This window comes from Phyllostomus hastatus, unplaced genomic scaffold (genome assembly GCF_019186645.2).
Source record: "Phyllostomus hastatus isolate PE091 unplaced genomic scaffold, TTU_PhHast_1.1 phas_scaffold_200, whole genome shotgun sequence".
NCBI classification, from domain to species: domain Eukaryota; kingdom Metazoa; phylum Chordata; class Mammalia; order Chiroptera; family Phyllostomidae; genus Phyllostomus; species Phyllostomus hastatus.
In genome coordinates this window covers 9,684,445-9,704,619 of record NW_025334016.1, presented here as the reverse complement: position 1 = coordinate 9,704,619, position 20,175 = coordinate 9,684,445, and the positions used below count along the sequence as shown (strand labels likewise).

The 20,175-nt window shown below is 41.1% G+C and overlaps 1 protein-coding gene across 1 annotated transcript in view; it reads left to right on the top strand.

The window, feature by feature from the left end:
* DIPK2B (divergent protein kinase domain 2B) overlaps positions 1-20,175 on the top strand; it is a 45,245-nt gene that overhangs the window by 22,770 nt on the left and 2,300 nt on the right. The window contains exons 3-4 of the mRNA XM_045860533.1: positions 17,491-17,664; positions 18,800-19,088. Coding sequence (XP_045716489.1) covers positions 17,491-17,664; positions 18,800-19,088 — 463 coding nt within the window. The remainder of the gene's footprint in view (positions 1-17,490; positions 17,665-18,799; positions 19,089-20,175) is intronic.

The window sequence follows — 20,175 nt, the reverse complement described above, 5'->3', positions numbered from 1 at the left end:
GCTATTGACAGCAGAAGGGTAAGTCTGATGCTAGTTACTCTGTAGTAACCAGAACTAGAACTAGAATTCCAGAATATTCTACTCCCCAGGAAAAAAAGAGACAGGTGCTATGGCATGCATATATACAAATCCTGAATATAGCTGTTAAAGCCATTTTTCTTGTTTTGAAAATGTATAAAGTTTATATATTTTAAAACCTATAAGGAAATATGGAACAAACAAAACAAAACAAAACAGAAACAGACTCAAAGATACAGAGAACAAAGTAGTGGTTGCCAGGGGAGAGAGAGGTAGAGGGACAGGTGAAATAGGTGAAGGGGAATAAGAAGTATAAACTTCCAGTTATGAAATAAATAAGCCACAGGGATGTAGTATGCAGTATGAGGAATATAGTAATAATACCATAATAACTTTGCACAGTAACAGATGGTCACTAGACTTATTTTGGTGATCACATGGTAAAGTACTGTAAATGTTGAATCGCTATGTTGTACACCTGAAATTAATATAATATTGTTAGCCAAGTATACTTCAATAAAAAATTTTAAACCTATTAGAAATTAGGGGGGGGGGGAATCACTTAAAATGCATGACCCAGAGGCAGCTACTGTGGAATTATTGGGTCAAAGGGTTAACACTAGCACTTTTCCTTCTACTCTTTCTTCTAGTCATATTTAACTTGATTAAAAATAAGTTCTATATTTAATGTTGCACATTCTTTTATGGCTTAACATCGTATCACATACTATCCCCCATATCATTAAAACTATTTATAAGCACTATTTAATCACACTGATATACCATAATTTGATTTATTATCTTTGAATATTCACATCATTTAATTTTTTGTTACCATAAATAATAATTTGGTGAACATCTTTCACAAAGTCTTTGCCTGAAATTCATATGATATTTTTTAGTCAAATTTCCTTTTCAAAACTACCACACGCTGACTACTCTCTGTGGGCCATGCATGCTTCATGCATGTTTGTCACAGTTAATCTTCACAACCCTTTCTTGTTCCAGTCATTTTACAGATGAGGAATCTGAGTCATACAGAGATTTATATACCTTGCTCAAGATAATTTTGGAAGTAGGGTTCCAAATTTTTACAAATGCTAGAAAATTTTTGGAACTAGGATTTGAACATAGGTTTATTTCTTGAATCCAGGAGTCGTGCCCTTAAATATTAGGCTTTGTTGCTTCCTTATTTCCCTGTAGTTGAATTACTGGATCAAAGGGTATATACATTATTAAATCTCTAGATGAATATTGCCAAACTGAATTTAACCCCTGCTAACAGTTTTTGCTTCTAAGGTTATATACATTATCTATACAATAAAACTTAAATTCTAAATATTGTATTTGAGAGTCCCTGAAGTGTGGTCCCAACATACTTTTCCAGCCTTCTTTCCCAAAAACCCATGTCTGTATCCAATGGCCTTGAATTCTACTCCTTGCCTTTGCTCAATTCTGATCCTTCAGCTTGAAATGCATTGACATTAGATCTCCACCTGCCAAAATCCTACTTATTCTTTAAGGTCATTCTCATGTCACCTCATCTGTGAAGTCTTATTGGATTCCTTTAATGCTCTCTCTTCTGTATTCTCATAGCACTTTGTTTACATCTTTTATAGCATTTTTCATATTCTTCCTCATATTGATCTTTGCACTGTGCATGTCACTCTGCCTCACAAGAGTACCAGTTCTTTAGAGGTAGGGGCCCTCTCTTATTTATCTTTATGACTCCACTGTTTAGAATAATGCCTTATACAAAATAAGGCCTTGATAAATTTTTGTTCAATAATTTTGGAACAGTCTGGTGGGGGGAGCTTTTACAAATTTCTTAACTCACATGAGTGGTTATGGCAGTTTATTTGGGTTGGGGAAAGTGTCCCCAAATTTTTTGGCTTTCCCTACAATGCAGTCACAAAAGGTAATTGAACCTAGTAACAGACCTGGGCTTGAACAGCCAGCAACTCCTTCTCAGGGTAAACACTCAGCTCTACCAGAGACTCTTGTACTACTTTTCCATACCTACTCTTTAGGGAATCTTAGAGGAAAAGATTATTGTTTGTGAGGATGGAGTGGACACCATCTGCTTTTCTCTGCTTCCTGACCCTTTCCCCTATCCAAGAAAGGACCTGGTAGATGGTACCTTGTGAAAGTAACTGGATGTATCTAGGCTTTCCTCAAAATAATAACCTTCCACACCCCAAATATGCACTCAGGGTTGTTGGGCCCCGGTGATATACTTCATTCAGGTCAAAGAAGAGAAAAGTTACTATGGGAGATGCAAGAAAGCCAAGGATGATATGGTGGTCTTTGTAATGTGTCAACTTGGACAAGCTGAACTACAATTCCCAGAATTCCCTCCCCTGTATGTTTCCTGTTAGTGTGAGTCACAGAGAGAATCTAATGGGAGCTTTGGAGGGTGAAAAGAAAACAGTAGCCATTTTGTAACTCACACACAATGTCTCCTAGCTGCTGGCTCCCCTTGCTTGTGTGAGCCTTCCCTTGCCTCCTTCAGTTTTTCTGCTTCCTAGGTAAGGTTTAGCTCCATACAAAAGGACCCTGACTCTTGCTGGTCATAACACCATCAAACTCAAAGGCAATAAGAATTGACATGGATTTCAGTTCTTCCTTGTGAGCTCCAATTTGTGCTTGTGGATTTAATCTTGTACTTGACCTTCCCCCACTTTTCATCCATCTTCCCTTCCCTACTGTCTGCCCATAGACTCCAAGATCCAGCATCAGATGGGAGGACACCAGCCTCATAGAGACTATTTAACCTGCTCCTACAATTATGTAAGGTCAAATCCCTATAAAAACAAAAAATCTAGTGATTCTCCTTCTCTGATTGAATCCTGACTGATGCAAGTGGTACAACCTAACAGAGGAACTGGGGAGAGGAAGAAGCCTGCCAAGCACTCCCCCCACAGGAAAATACAAGGTTGATTGGAAGGTTTTCCTGACAATCAGAATTCTGTTGACCTTCCTGGACTATAGGACTTTTGCACAGCAGAAGCCACTGAGCTCCTATGGAAGTTTCTGCAAGCTTACATATACAAATGAGTTGTCAGAAGCACTTAACTTCTTTTATTTTGAGAAGAGAGGGATGGAGGGACAGAGGCATGGAAGTAGGGAGGGAGAAAAGACAGCAGTCCATAAAATGAAATGGCCCAGTGAAAAATTATCACCAGTCTTGGCATAACTGAATCAAAATGACAGGCCATGAAACATTGTGTTTTACTCTGTACCAGCTGTCCTGCCAGTCCCAACTATCAGCTGAATTGCCTGCCACAATGATTATTTCACCTGCCACAGTGAAAATCTTTGAGCAGCCCACAAATATCTCAGTGTCAAATCCTTCAGAGCCCTTGAATGGATGGAAGTCGAGGGACAAGATGGAGGGAAAGAAAGAGATAGACTCCAATAGGAGGGGAAAGCTAGTCATCACTTCCACCAGAAGGGCCATCCAAGATTTTGACTATTGCATGGAACAGGGGATCATGATTGCCACCAAGTGAGCTTTTGTTTGCCAAAGGTTTGACAACAAGGGGAACAGGTAGGTAAGGGAAGGTAGCTCTGACCAGGGCTTCTGCTACATATATTCCATGAAGGCATGGTGGGAAATTCAGCTAAGATGGTCACTTACCTGACCACAATGGTGTATGTTTCCAAAAGGAAATAATTGCTTGTATCTTAATTAGGGGTCAGTAGTTTCAAGGATTAGAAACCTCCTCAGAGCAACGGAAATAAAAGGGGGCTTTCCTGCATTGGAAGTACATCCATCCAGGTCTCATGGAAACTTGGAAGTGGTAAGGTCTGTCTCTGCCTCCAGGACAGCATCACCCTTCATCTCTGCTCCTCTGCATGTCCACTCCATTATGTTATCATCAGATTGGATCTCTCTGTGTGGTCATGCTCCTTGCTCCTCCCCAATATGACATGACCTTACAGTTCCTGGATGGACCACCAACTGCCTCTCTTAGCCTCTCAGGGTCTGGGAAAACAGTCTAAGTAAGTGCATTGTGGTATATCAATCTGTCTGGGACCTAGTATTTACTTCTTCAGGACTTCCTAGGTGTCCACCCCCAACTAGGAGCTAAGGAGTTTACAGACCGTAGTTACTCAAGATTCCTATCCACAGGCACTGAATGGCTAAGGAGAAATCTGACACATACAACATAAAGTGTGTGTAACAAATCCCAGGAGATGGAAGAAAATGAGGGCTAGGGTGTGGAGGGTCAGTAAAGCTGATTAGAGGAGGTGTGAGCTCAACTGAGAGAGGAAAGATGGGCTAGGGAAAATGTCACTGGAAAGTCTTCCAGAGAATAAAAGAAAAGCATGCAGAGCAAGGATGTGGAATTGAGAATAAGGTATGATTCAGGGAGGCAGCAAGTGTTATGATCCATGATTACAGTATGTGTTGAGAGCAGTGGGTAAACATTGCAATGGCAGGAATGGTGGGGAGCTAAATTTCATTCTATAGGACAGTGTTCTCAAACTTAAGTGAGCATCAGAATCCCCTGGAGGACTTGTTGACATAAGCATTGCTGGGCCCTTTCCCCAAAGGTTTGGATTCATCAGATCTGGGGTAGAGACTGAACATTTGCATTTCTCAAGAAAAGTGGCTCGAGGACAGTGGACCTTTCCACAAATTGGCCTAAAAGTGGTAGGCAGGGTGAATGGGCAAGTCAGTGTGCTCAGGGAGGCTGGTAGGCAGGGTGAATGGGCAAGTGAGTGTGCTCAGGGAGGCTGTGTGGCAAAAGTAGGATGGGGCCACATACACACAGCATCTGGCAAAAAAAAAAAAAGTAGGGAAGGGAGGACACATCTGCCATAGGCCTGCCAGTATTCAGTGTTCCCAGAGAAATGAGAACACACAGGATCCAAGCCCTGCTCTCAAGGTCCAAATCACCTGACAGCACAGGAGACAGAAAACATAAGTGGGCTTCAGGTTCAATACAAGAAGGCAGTATGGTTTGGCCGTGGTTCGAGTGCTGGGACCTCCACTTAGTAGGAAACCCTGAGTATGTCCCTATATATTCTGACACACAAAATCCTCAATGTGGGCTGTCACAGCACCTACCCCCCCTCCATGGAAATGTCTCTGAAAAAGAGCAAGCATTCAATAATGTCAGCTATGGTTTTTAGTCATCACTCTCATAGGTCATAATACATAGCAATGTACAGGTGTGTCACCAGAAAGGCCATCATTTCTGCTGCCTCCCAAAGGGCCTCAGAGTTTGGCATTTACAATGGTAAATTCACTACAGTCCAAGATTGGATTTTCAATAATTACTCCACTGCTTTGTTTAACAAGCAGGTATTAAGTGTGAACTTTCTACCAAGTACTAGGGGCATAATGGTTAATGAGACAAAGTCCCTGCTCTCTTGGAGCTGCCATTTGGTGGTCTTACCAGCACACCCACAGAAGAGCCAACTCACACTGACCAAGCCAATCACAGAGCCAGCAAATTAAATAGCTACTTAAAAAACATAACTGTCACCCAAAGTAGAATGCACCAAGAATATAAACAGAAGCCTAAGGAAAGGATGTCAACCAGAGTTTGAATTTCTGTTTTACATGGAAACTGGAGCTCTGCAAGAGATGGGCCTTCCAGTACAAGAGAAACATTGTATATCCTTCATATCACCCCACCAAGTTTGTTTAGTGTTTAATTTAATATTGTTTTAACATCTATTCAACCCTCCTGGATATGTTATTCATTCTGAGATGCTCCAAGGCAAACTCCAAATTCTGGATCCACTCCTGACTGATTTCCTATCTCTGTTTCTACCCTTTGAGCCTGAGTTTCCATCAGTGACTGAGTTGTAGGGAACCTCAATTTATCAGTGTAGGCAAATGGTAGCAAAGAGAAACTTTATTACAAGGAAGGGGCCTATCATAAATCTACCATATCTTATGAATTTCAAAGCACAATAGAAATGATTTGGGGACCATCTACTACACCAAATTCCCTCCCTCCTCTAGTACCAGGAACAGTGGCTGAAAGGATGAACTGTGTCATAAAGTATCACAACTGAGAATTATGAGGACATTTTTGTAAACTTTTAAAATCATGCAAATTATTTTTAAAAATAATTACTGAAATAGAGAACAGGCTGACAGCGACCACAGGGGAGAGGAGAGGGAATTTCAGGGGGAAAGTGGAAGGGTTTGCAGGAACAAGTATAAAGCACACATGGACAAAAACTAGAAGGGGTGGAAACAGGAGGGGTGGAGGGCTGGGGGATGGGCTGGGATGGGGGTAAAATGCAGAAAACTGTACTTGAATAACAATTAAAATTAAAAATAACAATAAAAATAATAATTACTGTGGTGACAAGCACTTGTAGAATAAAAAGTTAACAAACCAAGAAGCCTCAGGTTGTATCTCGGTTTTAGAAGAAAATTAATCAAAAGAAACTTTAATAAAAGGGGAAAAATCCAATTACTGGAGCAGGAAAAGAACTGTGAACTGTTTCCACTAGTAACATAAACCAAATGGAGGTTTTCATGGTTTTAAATACAGTGAAGCTTAAAGAAATGTTCAGTAACTTGCCTTAATTATGCACAAGAACTGATAAAGTCGTGGACTTGTCATCATTTTTTATGTTTATTTTTTCATTTTTATATATTTTTTATTTTAATTGTTGCAGTACAATTTTCTATCTTTTACTCCCATCCCAACCCACCCACCCAGCCCTCCCCTCCTCCCTCCCATTCCACCCATCCCTAGTTTTTATCCATGTGTCCTTTATACTTCTTCCTATAAACCCTTCCCCTTTTCCCCTGAAATTCCCCTGAAATTCCATCTCCTCTCCCCTCCAAACACTGTCAGATTGTTCTCTATTTCAGTGTCTTTGGTTATATTTTGCTTGTTTCTTTGTTTTGTTGTTTAGGTTCCTGTTAAAGGTGAGATCATATGGTATTTGTCTGTCACCGTTGGGCTTATTTCACTTAGCATAATGCTTTCCAGTTGCATCCATCCTGTTGCAAAGGGTAGGAGCTCCTTCTTTCTTTCTGCTGCATAGAATTCCATTGTGTAAATGTACCATAGTTTTTTGATCCATTCATTTATCCATTCACTGATGGGCATCTAGGTTGCTTCCAGCACTTGGCTATTGTAAATTGTGCTGCTATGAACATTGAGGTGCATAGGTTCTTTTGGATTGGTATTTCAGGGTTCTTAGGATATAATCCTAGCAGTGGAATTGCTAGGTCAAAAAAAGACAGGTCTATTTTTAGTTTTCTGAGAAAATTCCATGCTGTTTTCCATAGTGGTAGTACCAGTCTGCAATCCCACCAACAGTACACTAGGGTCCCCTTTATTCCACAACCTCTCCAACACTTGTTTGTTGCTTTGTTTATGATGGCCATTCTGACTGGTGTAAAGTGGTATCTCATTGTGTTTTAATTTGCATCTCTCTGATAGCTAGCGATATTCAACATTGTTTCATGTGTCTCTGGATCCTCTGTATGTCCTCCTTGGAGAAGTGTCTGTTCAAGTCCTTTGCCTATTTTTTAATGGGGTTGCTTGTCTTCTTAGAGTGGAGTCATGTAAGTTCTTTATATATTTTGGAGATTAAACCCTTGTCTGGGGTATCATTGGCAAATATGTTTTCCCATACAGTTGGTTCTCTTTTTATTTTAATACTGTTTTCTTTAGCCATGCAGAGCTTTTTATTTTGATGAGATCCCATTTGTTTATTCCTTCCTTTATGTTCCTTGCTCTGGGTGACGTATCAGTAAAAAAGTTGCTGCATGAAATATCTGAGATTTTCCTGCCTATGTTCTATTCTAAGACTTTAATGGTGACATGGCTTATATTTAAGTCTTTTATCCACCTTGAATTTATTTTTGCATATGGTGTAAGTTGGTGCTCGAGTTTCATTTTTTTTGCATGTAGCTGTACAGTTCTCCCAACACCATTTGTTGAAGAGACTGTTTTTACTCCACTTTATGTTGCTGCCCCCTTTGTCAAATATTAATTGACCATAGAGACTTGGGCTTATTTCTGGACTCTCTGGTCTGTTCCATTGGCCCATGTGCCTGTTTTTATGCCAGTACCAGGCTGGTTTGATTACAGTGGCCTTGTAATACAGTTTGATATCAGGTATTGTGATCCCTCCTACTTTGCTTTTCTTTCTCAAAATTGCAACAGCTATTCCGGGTCGTTTATGGTTCCATATAAATTTTTGAAATGTTTTTTTCTATGTGTGTGAAATATGCCATTGGCACTTTAATAGGTATTGCATTGAGTTTGTAAATTACTTTGGGTAGTATGGACATTTTGATAATGCTAATTCTTCCAATCCATGAACACGGTATATGTTTCCATTTGTTTGTGTCTTCCTTAATTTCTTTCTTCAGTGTTGTGTAGTTTTCTGTATGCAGATCTTTTACTTCCTTGGTTAGATTTATTCCTAGGTATTTTATTTTTCTTTTTGCTATTTCAAATGGGATTTTTTTCTTGATTTGTGATTCTGCTGTTTCATTGAGGGTGTACAAAAATGCCTTTGATTTCTGGATATTGACTTTGTATCCGGCTGTTTTGCCAGAGTTTATTAGGTCAAGCAGTTTTTTGGTGGAGTCTATAGGATTTTCTATGTACACTATCATGTCATCTACAAACAATGACAGTTTTGCTTCCTCTTTTCCAATTTGGATGCCTTTTATTTCCTTTTCTTGTCTGATCGTTGTGGCTAAAACTTCCAATACCATATTGAATAAAACTGGTGAAAGTGGACAACCTTGTCTTGTTCCTGATCTTAGTGGAAAAGATTTTAGTTTTTGCCCATTGAGTATGATGTTGGCTGTAGGTCTCTCTTATATGGACTTTGTTATGTTGAGGAACGCTCCCTCTCTTCCCACTTTGCTGAGTGTTTTTATCATAAATGGGTACTGTACCTCATCAAATGCTTTGTCTGCATCTATTGATATGATCATGTGATTTTTGTGTTTGCTTTTGTTTATGTGATGTATTACTTTTCCTGATTTGCGAATATTGTACCATCCTTGCATCCCTGGAATGAATCCCACTTGGTCACGGTGTATGATCTTTTTAATGTATTGTTGGATGCGGTTTTCCAATATTTTGTTGAGGATTTTAGCATCTATGTTCATTAGTGATATTGGCCTGAAGTTTTCTTTCTTTGTTGTGTCTTTATCTGGTTTTGGGATTAGGATGACGCTGGCTTCATAAAAAGAATTTGGGAGTCTTCCATCATTCTGGATTTTTTGGAATAGTCTGTGAAGGATAGGGGTTAGCTTTTCCTTAAATGCTTTGTAGAATTCTCCTGTGAAACCATCCAGATCCAGACTTTTTTGTCTCTGGAGTTTTTTGATTACTGCTTCAATTTCATCTGCTGTTATTGGTCTGTTCAGGCTTTCTGCCTCTTTTTTATTGAGTTTTGAAAGATTATATATCTCTAGAAATTTGTGCATTTCACCTAGGTTTTCAAATTTCTTAGCATATAGTTCTTCATAGTAAGTTCTTACAATCCTTTGTATTTCTGTGGTGTCAGTTGTAATCTCTCCTCTTTCATTTCTGATTGTGTTTATTTGGATACTTTCTTTCTTTTTTTCTTTTTTTTTTTTTTTGATGAGCCTGCTTAAAGGCTTGTTGATTTTGTTTATCTTTTCAAAGAACCAGCTCCTGGATTCATTGATCTCTAGAATTGTGCTTTTAGTCTCTATGTCACTTAATTCTGCTCTGATCTTGGTTATTTCCTTCCTTCTGCTTTCTCTGGGCTGTCTTTGTTGTTGTTCCTCGAGTTCTTGTAGACTTAGGGTTAGGTTGTTTGTTTGAAATGTTTCTATCTTTTTTAGGTAGGCCTGTGTTGCTATGAACTTCCCTCTCAGAACTGCCTTCACTGTGTCCCATAAGTTTTGGGTTGTTGTGAGTTCATTTTCATTTGTTTCCTGAAACTTTTTGATTTCTTCCTTTATTTCATTCTTGACCCATTCATTATTTAATAGCATGGTATTCAATCTCCATGATTTTGAGTGTTTTGCGTTTCTTCCCTTGGGGTTGGTTTCTAGTTTCAGCCCTTTGTGATCAGAGAAAATGCTTGGTATAATTTCAATTTTCTTGAATTTCTTGAGGCTTGCTTTGTGTTCTCTCATGTGGTCTATCTTTGAAAATGTTCCATGTGCATTTGAAAAGAATGTGTATTTTGCTTCTTTGGGATGAAGGACTCTATGTATATCACTTAACTCCATCTCTTCTAGGGCATTGTTCAATGCCACAATATCTTTGTTGATATTTTGTTTGGAAGATCTGTCCATTTTTGACAGTGGGGTGTTAAAATCTCCCATTATAATTGTGTTTGTGTCAATATCTTTCTTGAAGTCCTCTAAGATTTCTTTATGTATTTGGGTGCTCCTATGTTGGGTATATATATATTTACAATGTTTAAGTCCTGTTGGTGGATTCTTCCTTTGAGTATTATGAAATGACCTTCTGAGTCTCTCTTTATGACCCTTTTTTTGAAGTCTATTTGATCTGATATGAGTATTGCTACTCCAGCCTTTTTTTCCTGTCCATTTGCTTGGAAAATTTGTTTCCAGCCCTTCACTTTCATCCTATGCAGGTCTTTTATCCTGAGGTGGGTCTCTTGTAGGCAGTATATGTGTGGGTAATGCTTTCTTATCCATTCAGCTATTCTATGTCTTTTGATTCCAGCATTTAATCCATTTACATTTAAGGTTATTACTGATAGGTACTTATTCAATGACATTTTTGTACCTGTGCTCCTCTCTCTCTCTCTCTCTCTCTCTCTCTCTCTCTCTCTCTCTTCTCCTTCTTTCCCTTAAAGCAGGCCCTTTAGCATCTCTTGCAGAGCTGGTTTGGTGGAGGTGTATTCTTTTAGACTTCTTTTATCTGGGAAGCTTCTTATTTGGCCTTCTATCTTGATTGAGAGCCTTGCTGGGTAAAGTAGCCTTGGTTGCAGACCTCTGGTTCTCATTACTTGGAATATTTCTTGCCATTCTCTTCTGGCTTGGAGTGTTTCCATTGAGAAGTCAGCTGCTAACCTTATTGGGGTTCCCTTGTAAGTTACTTCCTGTTTCCCCCTTGCTGTCTTTAAGATTCTCTCTTTGTCTTGGTACTTTGCCATTTTAATTGTGATATATTTTGAAGTGACCCTCTTTGGGTTCCTCTTGATTGGAACTCTCTGTGTTTCCTGGATTTGTGTGACTTTTTCTCTCATCAAATTAGGGAAGTTTTCCATCATTACTTTTTTAAATAGGTTTTCTATCCCTTGCTCTTCCTCTTCTGATATCCCTATTATACGGACATTATTACCTTTCATATTGTCTTGCATTTCTCTTAATCCCTCTTCATTCTTTTTGAGCCTCTTTTCCTTTTCTTGCTCCTTCTGGGTGATTTCTTCTACTTTGTCATATAGCTTGCTGATCCCATCTTCTGCTTCATCAATCCTGCTTTTCATTCCCTCTACTGTGTTCTTCAGTTCAGAAATTGTATTCTTCATTTTCTCTTTTCCCTTGTTGATAGTTCCTATTTCCTTTTTCATGTTGATATAGTTTGCAGGGAGCTCATTGTAGCTTCCCTGTAGTTTCTGGTAGCTCATTGTGAGCTCATTGAGCTTCCTGACAATCATTTCTTTGAACTGAATATCTGATAGTTGAGTTGCCTCTATTTCATTTAGCATTCTTTCTGAGGCTTCCTCCTTTCCTTTCATGTGGGGATTGTTTCTTTGTCTTCCCATTGTTTGTGAGACTCTTCTTGTTAGCCTCAGCTTCTTAAATTGATCTGTTCTGACTCCCTGGGTTTGTGGTGTGATCTTCTGTGGTAGAATACCAGTGAGTTTCAGTGGTGCAGTTTCCTTGACCTCCTGAGATCACTGGTCTTGGGCTGTCATTTAAGTAGGCTTTGTGTTTGCCTTTGGGTTTTCATTATTGTTGGATCTTTCTTTGGTGGTTCCTTCCCACCAGCTGGTTAAATGAGGGTCACTCTGTCCACCACCTCTTGTATTTTGTTGTGGTGGTGAGGGCAGGTTCTGTTGAAGCTGATTCTTCCATGTGTATAAGGTTTTGAGGATTCTCTCTTGCTCTTGTTCAGTTGTTTGTACTGGGTACTGTCTCTACTATTTAGTCATATTTCCAGTTACGTCCTGGGTTGAAGTTTGTGTGATTTCCACTCCCTCCTTCACTTTCTTCTGTTGTTATCTGTTAGTTGTTAGTGGTTCCTTTGTTGTTGGCTTTCTTCTTCCAGTGGGTATCCTGTTGTTCACCACTTCCACCTACACTTTTTTGTGATCTGTTCGAGGGGGGAAGCAAAATGGTTTAAGACAGCAAGAGAGTATTCTATGATATTTACAGTAGCATCCAGAAGAGAAGAGATAGGAGATCCTTCGGCTATGTATAGTATTAACTGTGATCTTCCACCCAGCTAGCTGAGTTTTAGAAAGGATGGAAAGAAGATAAGACTCTTGTTGGGGAAGGAAGGAGTGTGAGTTGGATCTAGAGAGCAGCGAGGTTGTGGGAGGTGAGATTCTGAGGTAAGGTGAGAGTAAAGGATAGTAAATAGATGTAGTGTGTGAGAGAATAGAGTTAACCACTACAGTAGTAGAGTTCTGGAAATTTTGAAGTGGGCTAAGATCTGGGAGGGGTGTTGTGAATTATTTACAATTGCATGGAACAGCAAACAATTTACAATTAATAATATTAGGGCAACAATCATATGACAGAATCTATGAGATCTAGATAACAAGAATAGGGAGTGCAGAACCTTGAGTAGTGTGCTAATGGGACACAGGTAAGGTGAAGGACAGTACATTAACAATACACTGTGAAAGAGATATCAGGGGAAACATGGCAAGTGATACAATATACCAGCCTAGCAATGCATGCTATACAGAAAAAAAGAGGAATACAAAAATACTATTTACAAACATGTAAGAATAATAGAAAAATAATAATACAAATATGTAATAACTTGCAGGTTTTCTAATAGCAAACTGAAATTTGTCTCACTGTCGCAGCTGTTGTGATTCCCCTTCTTTGGGTTCAACTCTGGTCTTTTCACAGATTCAGGTTGTCTTACTTGTAGGTATTTAAAAATTAAAAATAAAAAAGGCAGGCGAAGGAAGGAAGAAGAGATAAAACTGGAGGAAAGAAAGGAGGAGAGAATAAAACAAGAAAGCAGGAAAGAAAGGAAAAAGAAATTAAAAGAGAATAAAAATAATAAAAATTAAAAAATTAACAATTGTTTTTAAAAATAGAATAAAATTAAAAAGTCTCTTGGTTTCAAAGTGGCCAAACCACTTTTTCTGATATTGCTGGCTGCAGCAGGCTGAGGGGTGATTGGTATGGCTTTTCTTCCTTCGGAATCTGCACTAAGTAAGTGGTGCACACTGTCTGGGGAGCTATTGTGGCTCCTGGGCCCTGCGCCCTGGGTGTGGGAATCCGGTCTTTCTGCAGGGTTACTGCTGTGGACTGGGGTGTGGTGGTGCTCTCCTGCATGCGCACCCTTGGCAGATGCCTCACTCTTCCCAGCACTATGGGGGTGCTCAGGGTCCTCCACACAAGCACAACCCTCTGTGCAAACTCGGGATCGCTGCCTGGCTGGGTGGCAGGGAGGCCGGCGATTGCTGTAGGAGAATTCCCCAAACAGTGTCTGTCTTTTCACTCCTTCCTCTTGAGAAATTCCTTCTATTCAAGCCTGCCCGCTCAGCCTGGCTTTTTCCTCAGCCCAACTCTCCAGCCAGACCAGTGACTGTGGGGGTCAGCGCCCGTTGGGCAACCCAACCCCACCAGTGTCCACAGATTCTGAGGGTGCTCACAGCCCTGGTGTGTTTGCTAGCAACTGGGTTCCTCTCGGTGCCACTCAGACCCTGTTCAGCTGGGGAGGGAGCAGTTGTCCCGGCTCTCTGCAGCACCCCCGCCACCCTGTGCTGGTCCTTGGTACCCTACTGTGTTGCAGCACTCCTCTCACCAACTTGTTTTTCGGTTTGGCCACAATCCTTGGCCCCCTATTTTCACATATGCTGAGGTATGTTGGTTGGTTGCTCCTCCACTCTGTAGATCGGCCATGATTCTCTCCCATGTGTAGGGGGAAGCTGAATCTGCTCCCTCCTACCCTGATGCCATTTTCCCTCCATCTGACTTGTCATCATTTTAATTATGACACACTGATTAACTATGATACATAACTAACCTAAACCCGGCTTCACAAGCATCTTTAACAATGAAATCATGTAGAAGATATTTAAGTGTGTAACCAGAAAGTCAACTCACAGGTTTATTAGTACTTGAACTTTCTCTTCTTCTCCCTGGGTGTTAGGAGAGCTTGATAACAGTAAATTCACTACAAGTAAAAACTCATTTGTTTGAGATTTCCCTCAGCATTCCAAATCAAGCTGGCCATAGCAACCTTCTTACTGGAAAAAATCACGTTTGAGCTTTTTTCTTCTGATATCACTATATGTGTGTATCCCCACACATAACAATGGTGGCTTCTGGGAATGGCAACAGGAGATTTTTTCATTTTTGCACTGTACAATTCCATGTTGTTTCAATGTCTCACAATGAACATGCACAGGATGGCCAACTTTAAAACCCTTTTTTCTCCCAGTGCATGGGAAAAAAATGCACTGGTTAACCATTCTATATAGACAACATGGGCACTGTCTGTGGCCTAATTCATTGATGGGGAAGACAGTGGTGGCCATTGGAAAGGGTAAGAAGAGGAATAAAATGACTAGAGTTAGCATATCTGCTGTCTTTAACATGTGTGCTATAATTTGCAAACATAAAATAATTTTTATTTGCCTTAAGTTTATGTCCTAAGGCTTCCAGGGGTGTCCAACCTTTTGGCATCTCTGGGCCACACTAGAAGAAGAAGAGTTGTCTTGGGCCACACATTAAATACACAAATACTAATGAAAACTGATGAGCAAAAAAAAAGATTTCAAGTCCATTTATGATTCTGTACTGGGTTGTATTCATAGCTCTCTGATAGTCAGTTGCATATGTCCTTGGAAAGAAAGATCAGAGTTCTGAACTAGATTGTGTCTTCAGCTAGTACTGTGATCTCAAACTCCTGACTTCTGATCTGAATGGGAGAGCCATGCCACTTGTCTTAGATTTTCTTTCTAAGAGCAGTTAGTGTTCTTTCTTCTACACATTTACTTCCACTGGAGCAAGTATTTAAATATGTTTAGTGATGGTAAATCTTTGTCTTTTGAGTAATATTTGCTTTGGGGAAGCAGCCAAAAGTCATCTAGAAAAAATGAAAGCAAATCTAGTTTTGGTCTCAGTTGCTATCGTTTCCACAAGGAACAAGTGCTTTATCCTTAGCCAGCATATAATCTGTGTGTGTATTATAGAGATATAATCTATAATTATAATGATAATATATTATGCAAATATAAAACATTATTAATTCATATTCAATTGACATGTGATCAATTAATTAATATAAAAGTTTACATAGAAAATTATTATATATAGTATAATATATAATTTTATGTATATGTAAATCAGGTTTATTTCAAGAAGTTGGCTTATGTGATTGTGGGGGTTGAAAAATCTCAAATCCAGTGGGCTGGAGACCCTTGGGCAGGAGCTCACACTACAGTCCAGAGATGGAATTCCTTCCTCCTCAGGGAAGCCTTACTTTTGCTTGTAAGGCCTTTAAACTGTTTGGGACAGGCCCACCCACATTATCAAGAAGTATTTCATCTGCTAAAAGTTAACTGACTGGAGATGTTAACCATATTTACAAAATATCTTCACAGCAACATCTAGATTAGTGTTTGATTGAATAACTGGGCACCATAGCCTAGCCAAGTTGACATGTACAACTGACCATATAGTGACAAACCCACTAAATTGTGTTGACTGTTTTAAAGACTGTTAGGGATTGTGGTGAAGAAATGTGACAATTACTCTTAATACCACCCTGCACAGAAGGCCCCTGTTAAGTGCCCAGGTTGTAGTAAATTAACAGGCATCCACACTGGCCTCTACCAGTCTTTACTGGCCCTCATCTGGGGGTAGGAGCTTATGCTGCCCAAGGCCATGATCAGGCTGTGGCACTGTGGTAGCGTGATAAACCATCTTGGTTTCTCAGTTTTAGTACTGAAAGTTTTGTGTCCCAGGAAACTTTCAGTCCCAAGCAAGCAGGATGGTTGGACAACTTACTCTGTTGGCCTGTTCTAGCCTTCTCCAAACTCCAGGCTCTGACCTCTAGGTCCCCTGAAGTCTTTCCACCCTCCTGGGTTCCCACTGGGCAGATCAAGGGCTCCACATTGCTGTCCTTGCCCCATACTGCAGTTCCCAGGGCTCTGGGGACTGCCTCTAGCTGCCTGTCCCAATGGCTCACTCAGCTAGAGCCTCCCCTAGGCAGGCCACCTGAAAACACTGTCTATAGACACATTGTGAACACATGTTCTGCCCTGGGATTTTCAGGTGTGGTTTGTGATCTTCAAAGCCAGGCTCTTGGAACTTGAACACCCTGTTCTCACTCACAAAGTCTGACTTTTTCTGTCATTGGTATCATTGCCTATCACCACTGTTGTCTGTGCTGAGAGTTTAACTTTTTAATTTAATAAGAACAGATAGTATTATTGAGTGTTTACTGCTCACCTGACCCTGTTTCAGCATTTTACATCTATTAATTTATTTGATCCCTATGACCTCTTAGTGTGTTATTACTGGCACCTCATTTTAGAATGGAACCTGAAGTACAGAGAGACTAAGTTACTTGTGCAAGGTCACACAGCTAGCTGGTATATGTGGAGCCAGGGTTAATTGTCGCAGACTGGGCCCCAGGGCCCTGTTATGAAATGATTCTTTACTTTTATTAGTAGGCTCATTGTCTTTGTTCAGCCTGAGGAGAAAGGTGTAGGAGATGGTTAGAAAGTCATAGGAAATAAGCCTAGGCCCATATCCCAATTTTATTCCAAGAACAAAGTGGCATACATAAGATGCTAGTGTGCAACATCATAACTGTGGTGACATCCTAGTGAAATGGTAGAGGGAATTAAAAAGGCCAATTGCAGAGGCCTGATCTCATAATTCAGCCTGAGATCAGCTCTTTGTGGAAGGGCAGGGTGGGGCACCATGGTGGATGAGAATGCAGACCAGAGCTCCATGGTTTAGACTGCCTGCTGACGGCCTGTAGGGGGTCCCTTGCCTCCAAGATAGCTCTGGCCCCTTTCCTCCACTCCAGGGGCTTCCTTACCCCCTCCTGTGTAGCCTACTGGGCCTCTTCCTGCCCTACTCCCCACCCCAGGGGTCTTCTTCTTCGTCCTCCTGTGCCAACCCCTAGGAGCACTCAGCCCACTCCCCACTCCCTCCACCTTCTTGGGGTCTCTCTCCTCCCAGGGTCCACTTAGTCCCCCAACCCTAAGGTATCCCCAACAAACAGGGCCTTCCAGTGCCCTGGCCTGCTGTGACCTCCCACAAGCATTCGGCAACCTTCAGAGTCGCTCTCATCCACCTCCCCACAGGGCCTGCCTAGCCCCCTCTTACGCTGCCCCTCACAGCGACTTCTGGACCGTGTGGTTCGGCGCTATGCTGAGGTGGCTGATGCCGGTAGCATCTTCATGGACCACTTCACGGACCGTGACAAGTTGCGCCTGCTCTACACGTTGGCTGTCAACACGCATCCCATCCTCCTACAGGTACATAGCAACCCTATAAAGCCACTCCAGGAAAGAGGTTTACATCAGACTCCTAGGGGGACAACCCTGAGTTGAGCTCTCTCCCTCTTTATTGCATGATATGGGGCAACCAGCCCATGCTAGTACCTTTGTGGCATTCGGTTCATTGGCTTCTACAGGGAGAAACTGCTATAGTTGCTGTAAAGAAAAGCAGTGTGGGAGTTGAGGTAGGTAGGGGTATAACAGGCACCTTCACTGTATGAGGTAGCCCCAAAGGGTTCTGTGAAGGACAGCAACTCTGATCAGTAAGATTTGAGCAAGCCCAGGAGGTGGGGAAATAGCCAAAGAATGACCCCCCAGGAAGAGTGCCCTGTAGGTACATACAGTTGGAAAGGAGAAAAAAAATGGAAGTAATCTAAATGTCCATCAATAGGGGAATGATGAACACTAGAGTCTGGGGATATACTTGTCAACAAGACAGGGAAGTACAAAGGGACTCTGGGCCAGTTCAGTGGTTCCCAAAACTGGTTTCTCCCAAGGGGAGGCTTCTTGATTTTTGGCCTACCACAGACCTTGGTGTTTGCATAGAACATGGGGTTTGCACTATTATTTTTTTAATTTTTTAAAATTTTATTTATTTTTTATTTTCCCTTACCATTTATCCCCCCATTCCCTCTCCCATCTCCACCCTACCCTCCACATGCACTGTTATTTTTAAAAATATTTTTCTCTAAATCATCTCTAACTTGACCCTCTTTCCACCACCCCCATGGCCTCTTCCTAAGCAGTGATATTTGTGAAATCTCACATAGTAATCATATTTTTTCAATTATACACCTCTTAAAAATAAACATATTCCCTTGAATCTGAATACCATCTAAAATCCTGGCAAGTGCCTTAGCATTTTCATAGCTTACATTCTTATATCTCACTTGGAGACACTGTTAAAATGCAATCCAGCACATAGAAATAAGAGCTTCCTTTTTTGAATCTATTCATCTAAAACAAGTAAAGAAAGAGGGGAGGAATGGGATGCCAGTGTTGCTTCATTCCAAGAGACTGAGAGGCAGCGGCAGAGAAAGAGAGAGAGAGAGAACACTGTGTTTGTGATTTTTTTTCTCTAATCTAATGCCTCCTCCTCCCCTTGGCTTGGCAGATCTTCCCTGGAGCCGAAGGATGGCCACTGCCCAAGTACCTGGGGTCCTGTGGACGATTCCTGGTCAGCACCAGCACCAACCTACTGCAGGAATTCTATGGTGCACCCCCAGACCAGGCAGCCGACCTGGCCTACCAGCTCCTCAGGGTCCTGGAGTCTCTGAGGAGCAACGATTTGAATTACTTCCTCTACTTCACCCATGTGGATGCCACCATGTTTGGTATCTTTAACAATGGGCATCTGTTCATCCGGGATGCTAGTGCCCTGGGTGTCATCGACAAGCAGGAAGGTACTCAGCATGGGATGGCTGAGCAGTTGTCAAAAGGGAAGTCAAAGTGACAGGAGCTTGAAAGGGTGCCCAGGGATAGCACCGTTAGGCCTTTCCAGCCTCTGTATGTCATAGAGAGAGCAGCCCAAGTTCAGATTAAATGTCCCTCTCCCCTTTTAGAATTCACGCTGCCAACTCTATCTCCAAAGGGGAATTGGCCTTGATCTTGTCCGGGGTGGGGGGAGGCACTTTGCATCATGGCATGGCCCCAAGGGCAATACTGTTGTCCAGTTTGGTCTCTGTGGTCCATGGACCTGTCCTGCCCTTCCTCACACACACACTGATCATGGTTCTAGCTCCCTTTCAGTGCTTTTCTCATCAGATGCTTTTAGGCTTTGCCTGAAAATTATCTGGCTGATTCACTTGTATATTTTACAACATTTTGGCACCTTTGCTTTTTATAAAGTTTCCAATTAAATAGCATGGTACCACATGAGGTATACAAGTGAATCATGGTTTTCACAGTGTGTATAGACTCATCAGGGTTTCTGGAGCCCTTTGAGTATCCCAGTCTCTAATGGTGACCAAATGTTATGCACCAAATAATAGGACAGAGGGTTTTTTATATGAGAAAGCCTACCAAAATAGACCAATTAAACCACACTTACTCATTTCCTTGTTTGCCTTTATTAGAAGAAATATGGCTGATTTCAGAATATTTGGGATATGTAAACCACTGAATATCAGTCCCACTACAATCCATTGGATGCATATTCTGAATTACCTGTTCTTTCTACCAACTTTGTATTTTTAAAGGGCAAATGATACTGGTTCTAGTAATTTCCTGAGTTCCCTAATTCAGTAGTAAGAATGGGAGAATCACAATACAGAGGTGAGCCCTATAGTTGTAAGCCCAACTTCTGGTAGGGATAAGTGTGTTTTCCATGCCCGGGCATCAACCTACTATAGCAGTTCCTCCCATGTTGTTCTCAGCAGGGGCCATTGTGTTCTAGAGCCCTAAATCTCCTGCTGACAGGAGATGCTAGGAGACTAAACCACTTCACCCAGCGATTGTAATTAATGGCACCTCCCCCAAGGAGAGCAGGTT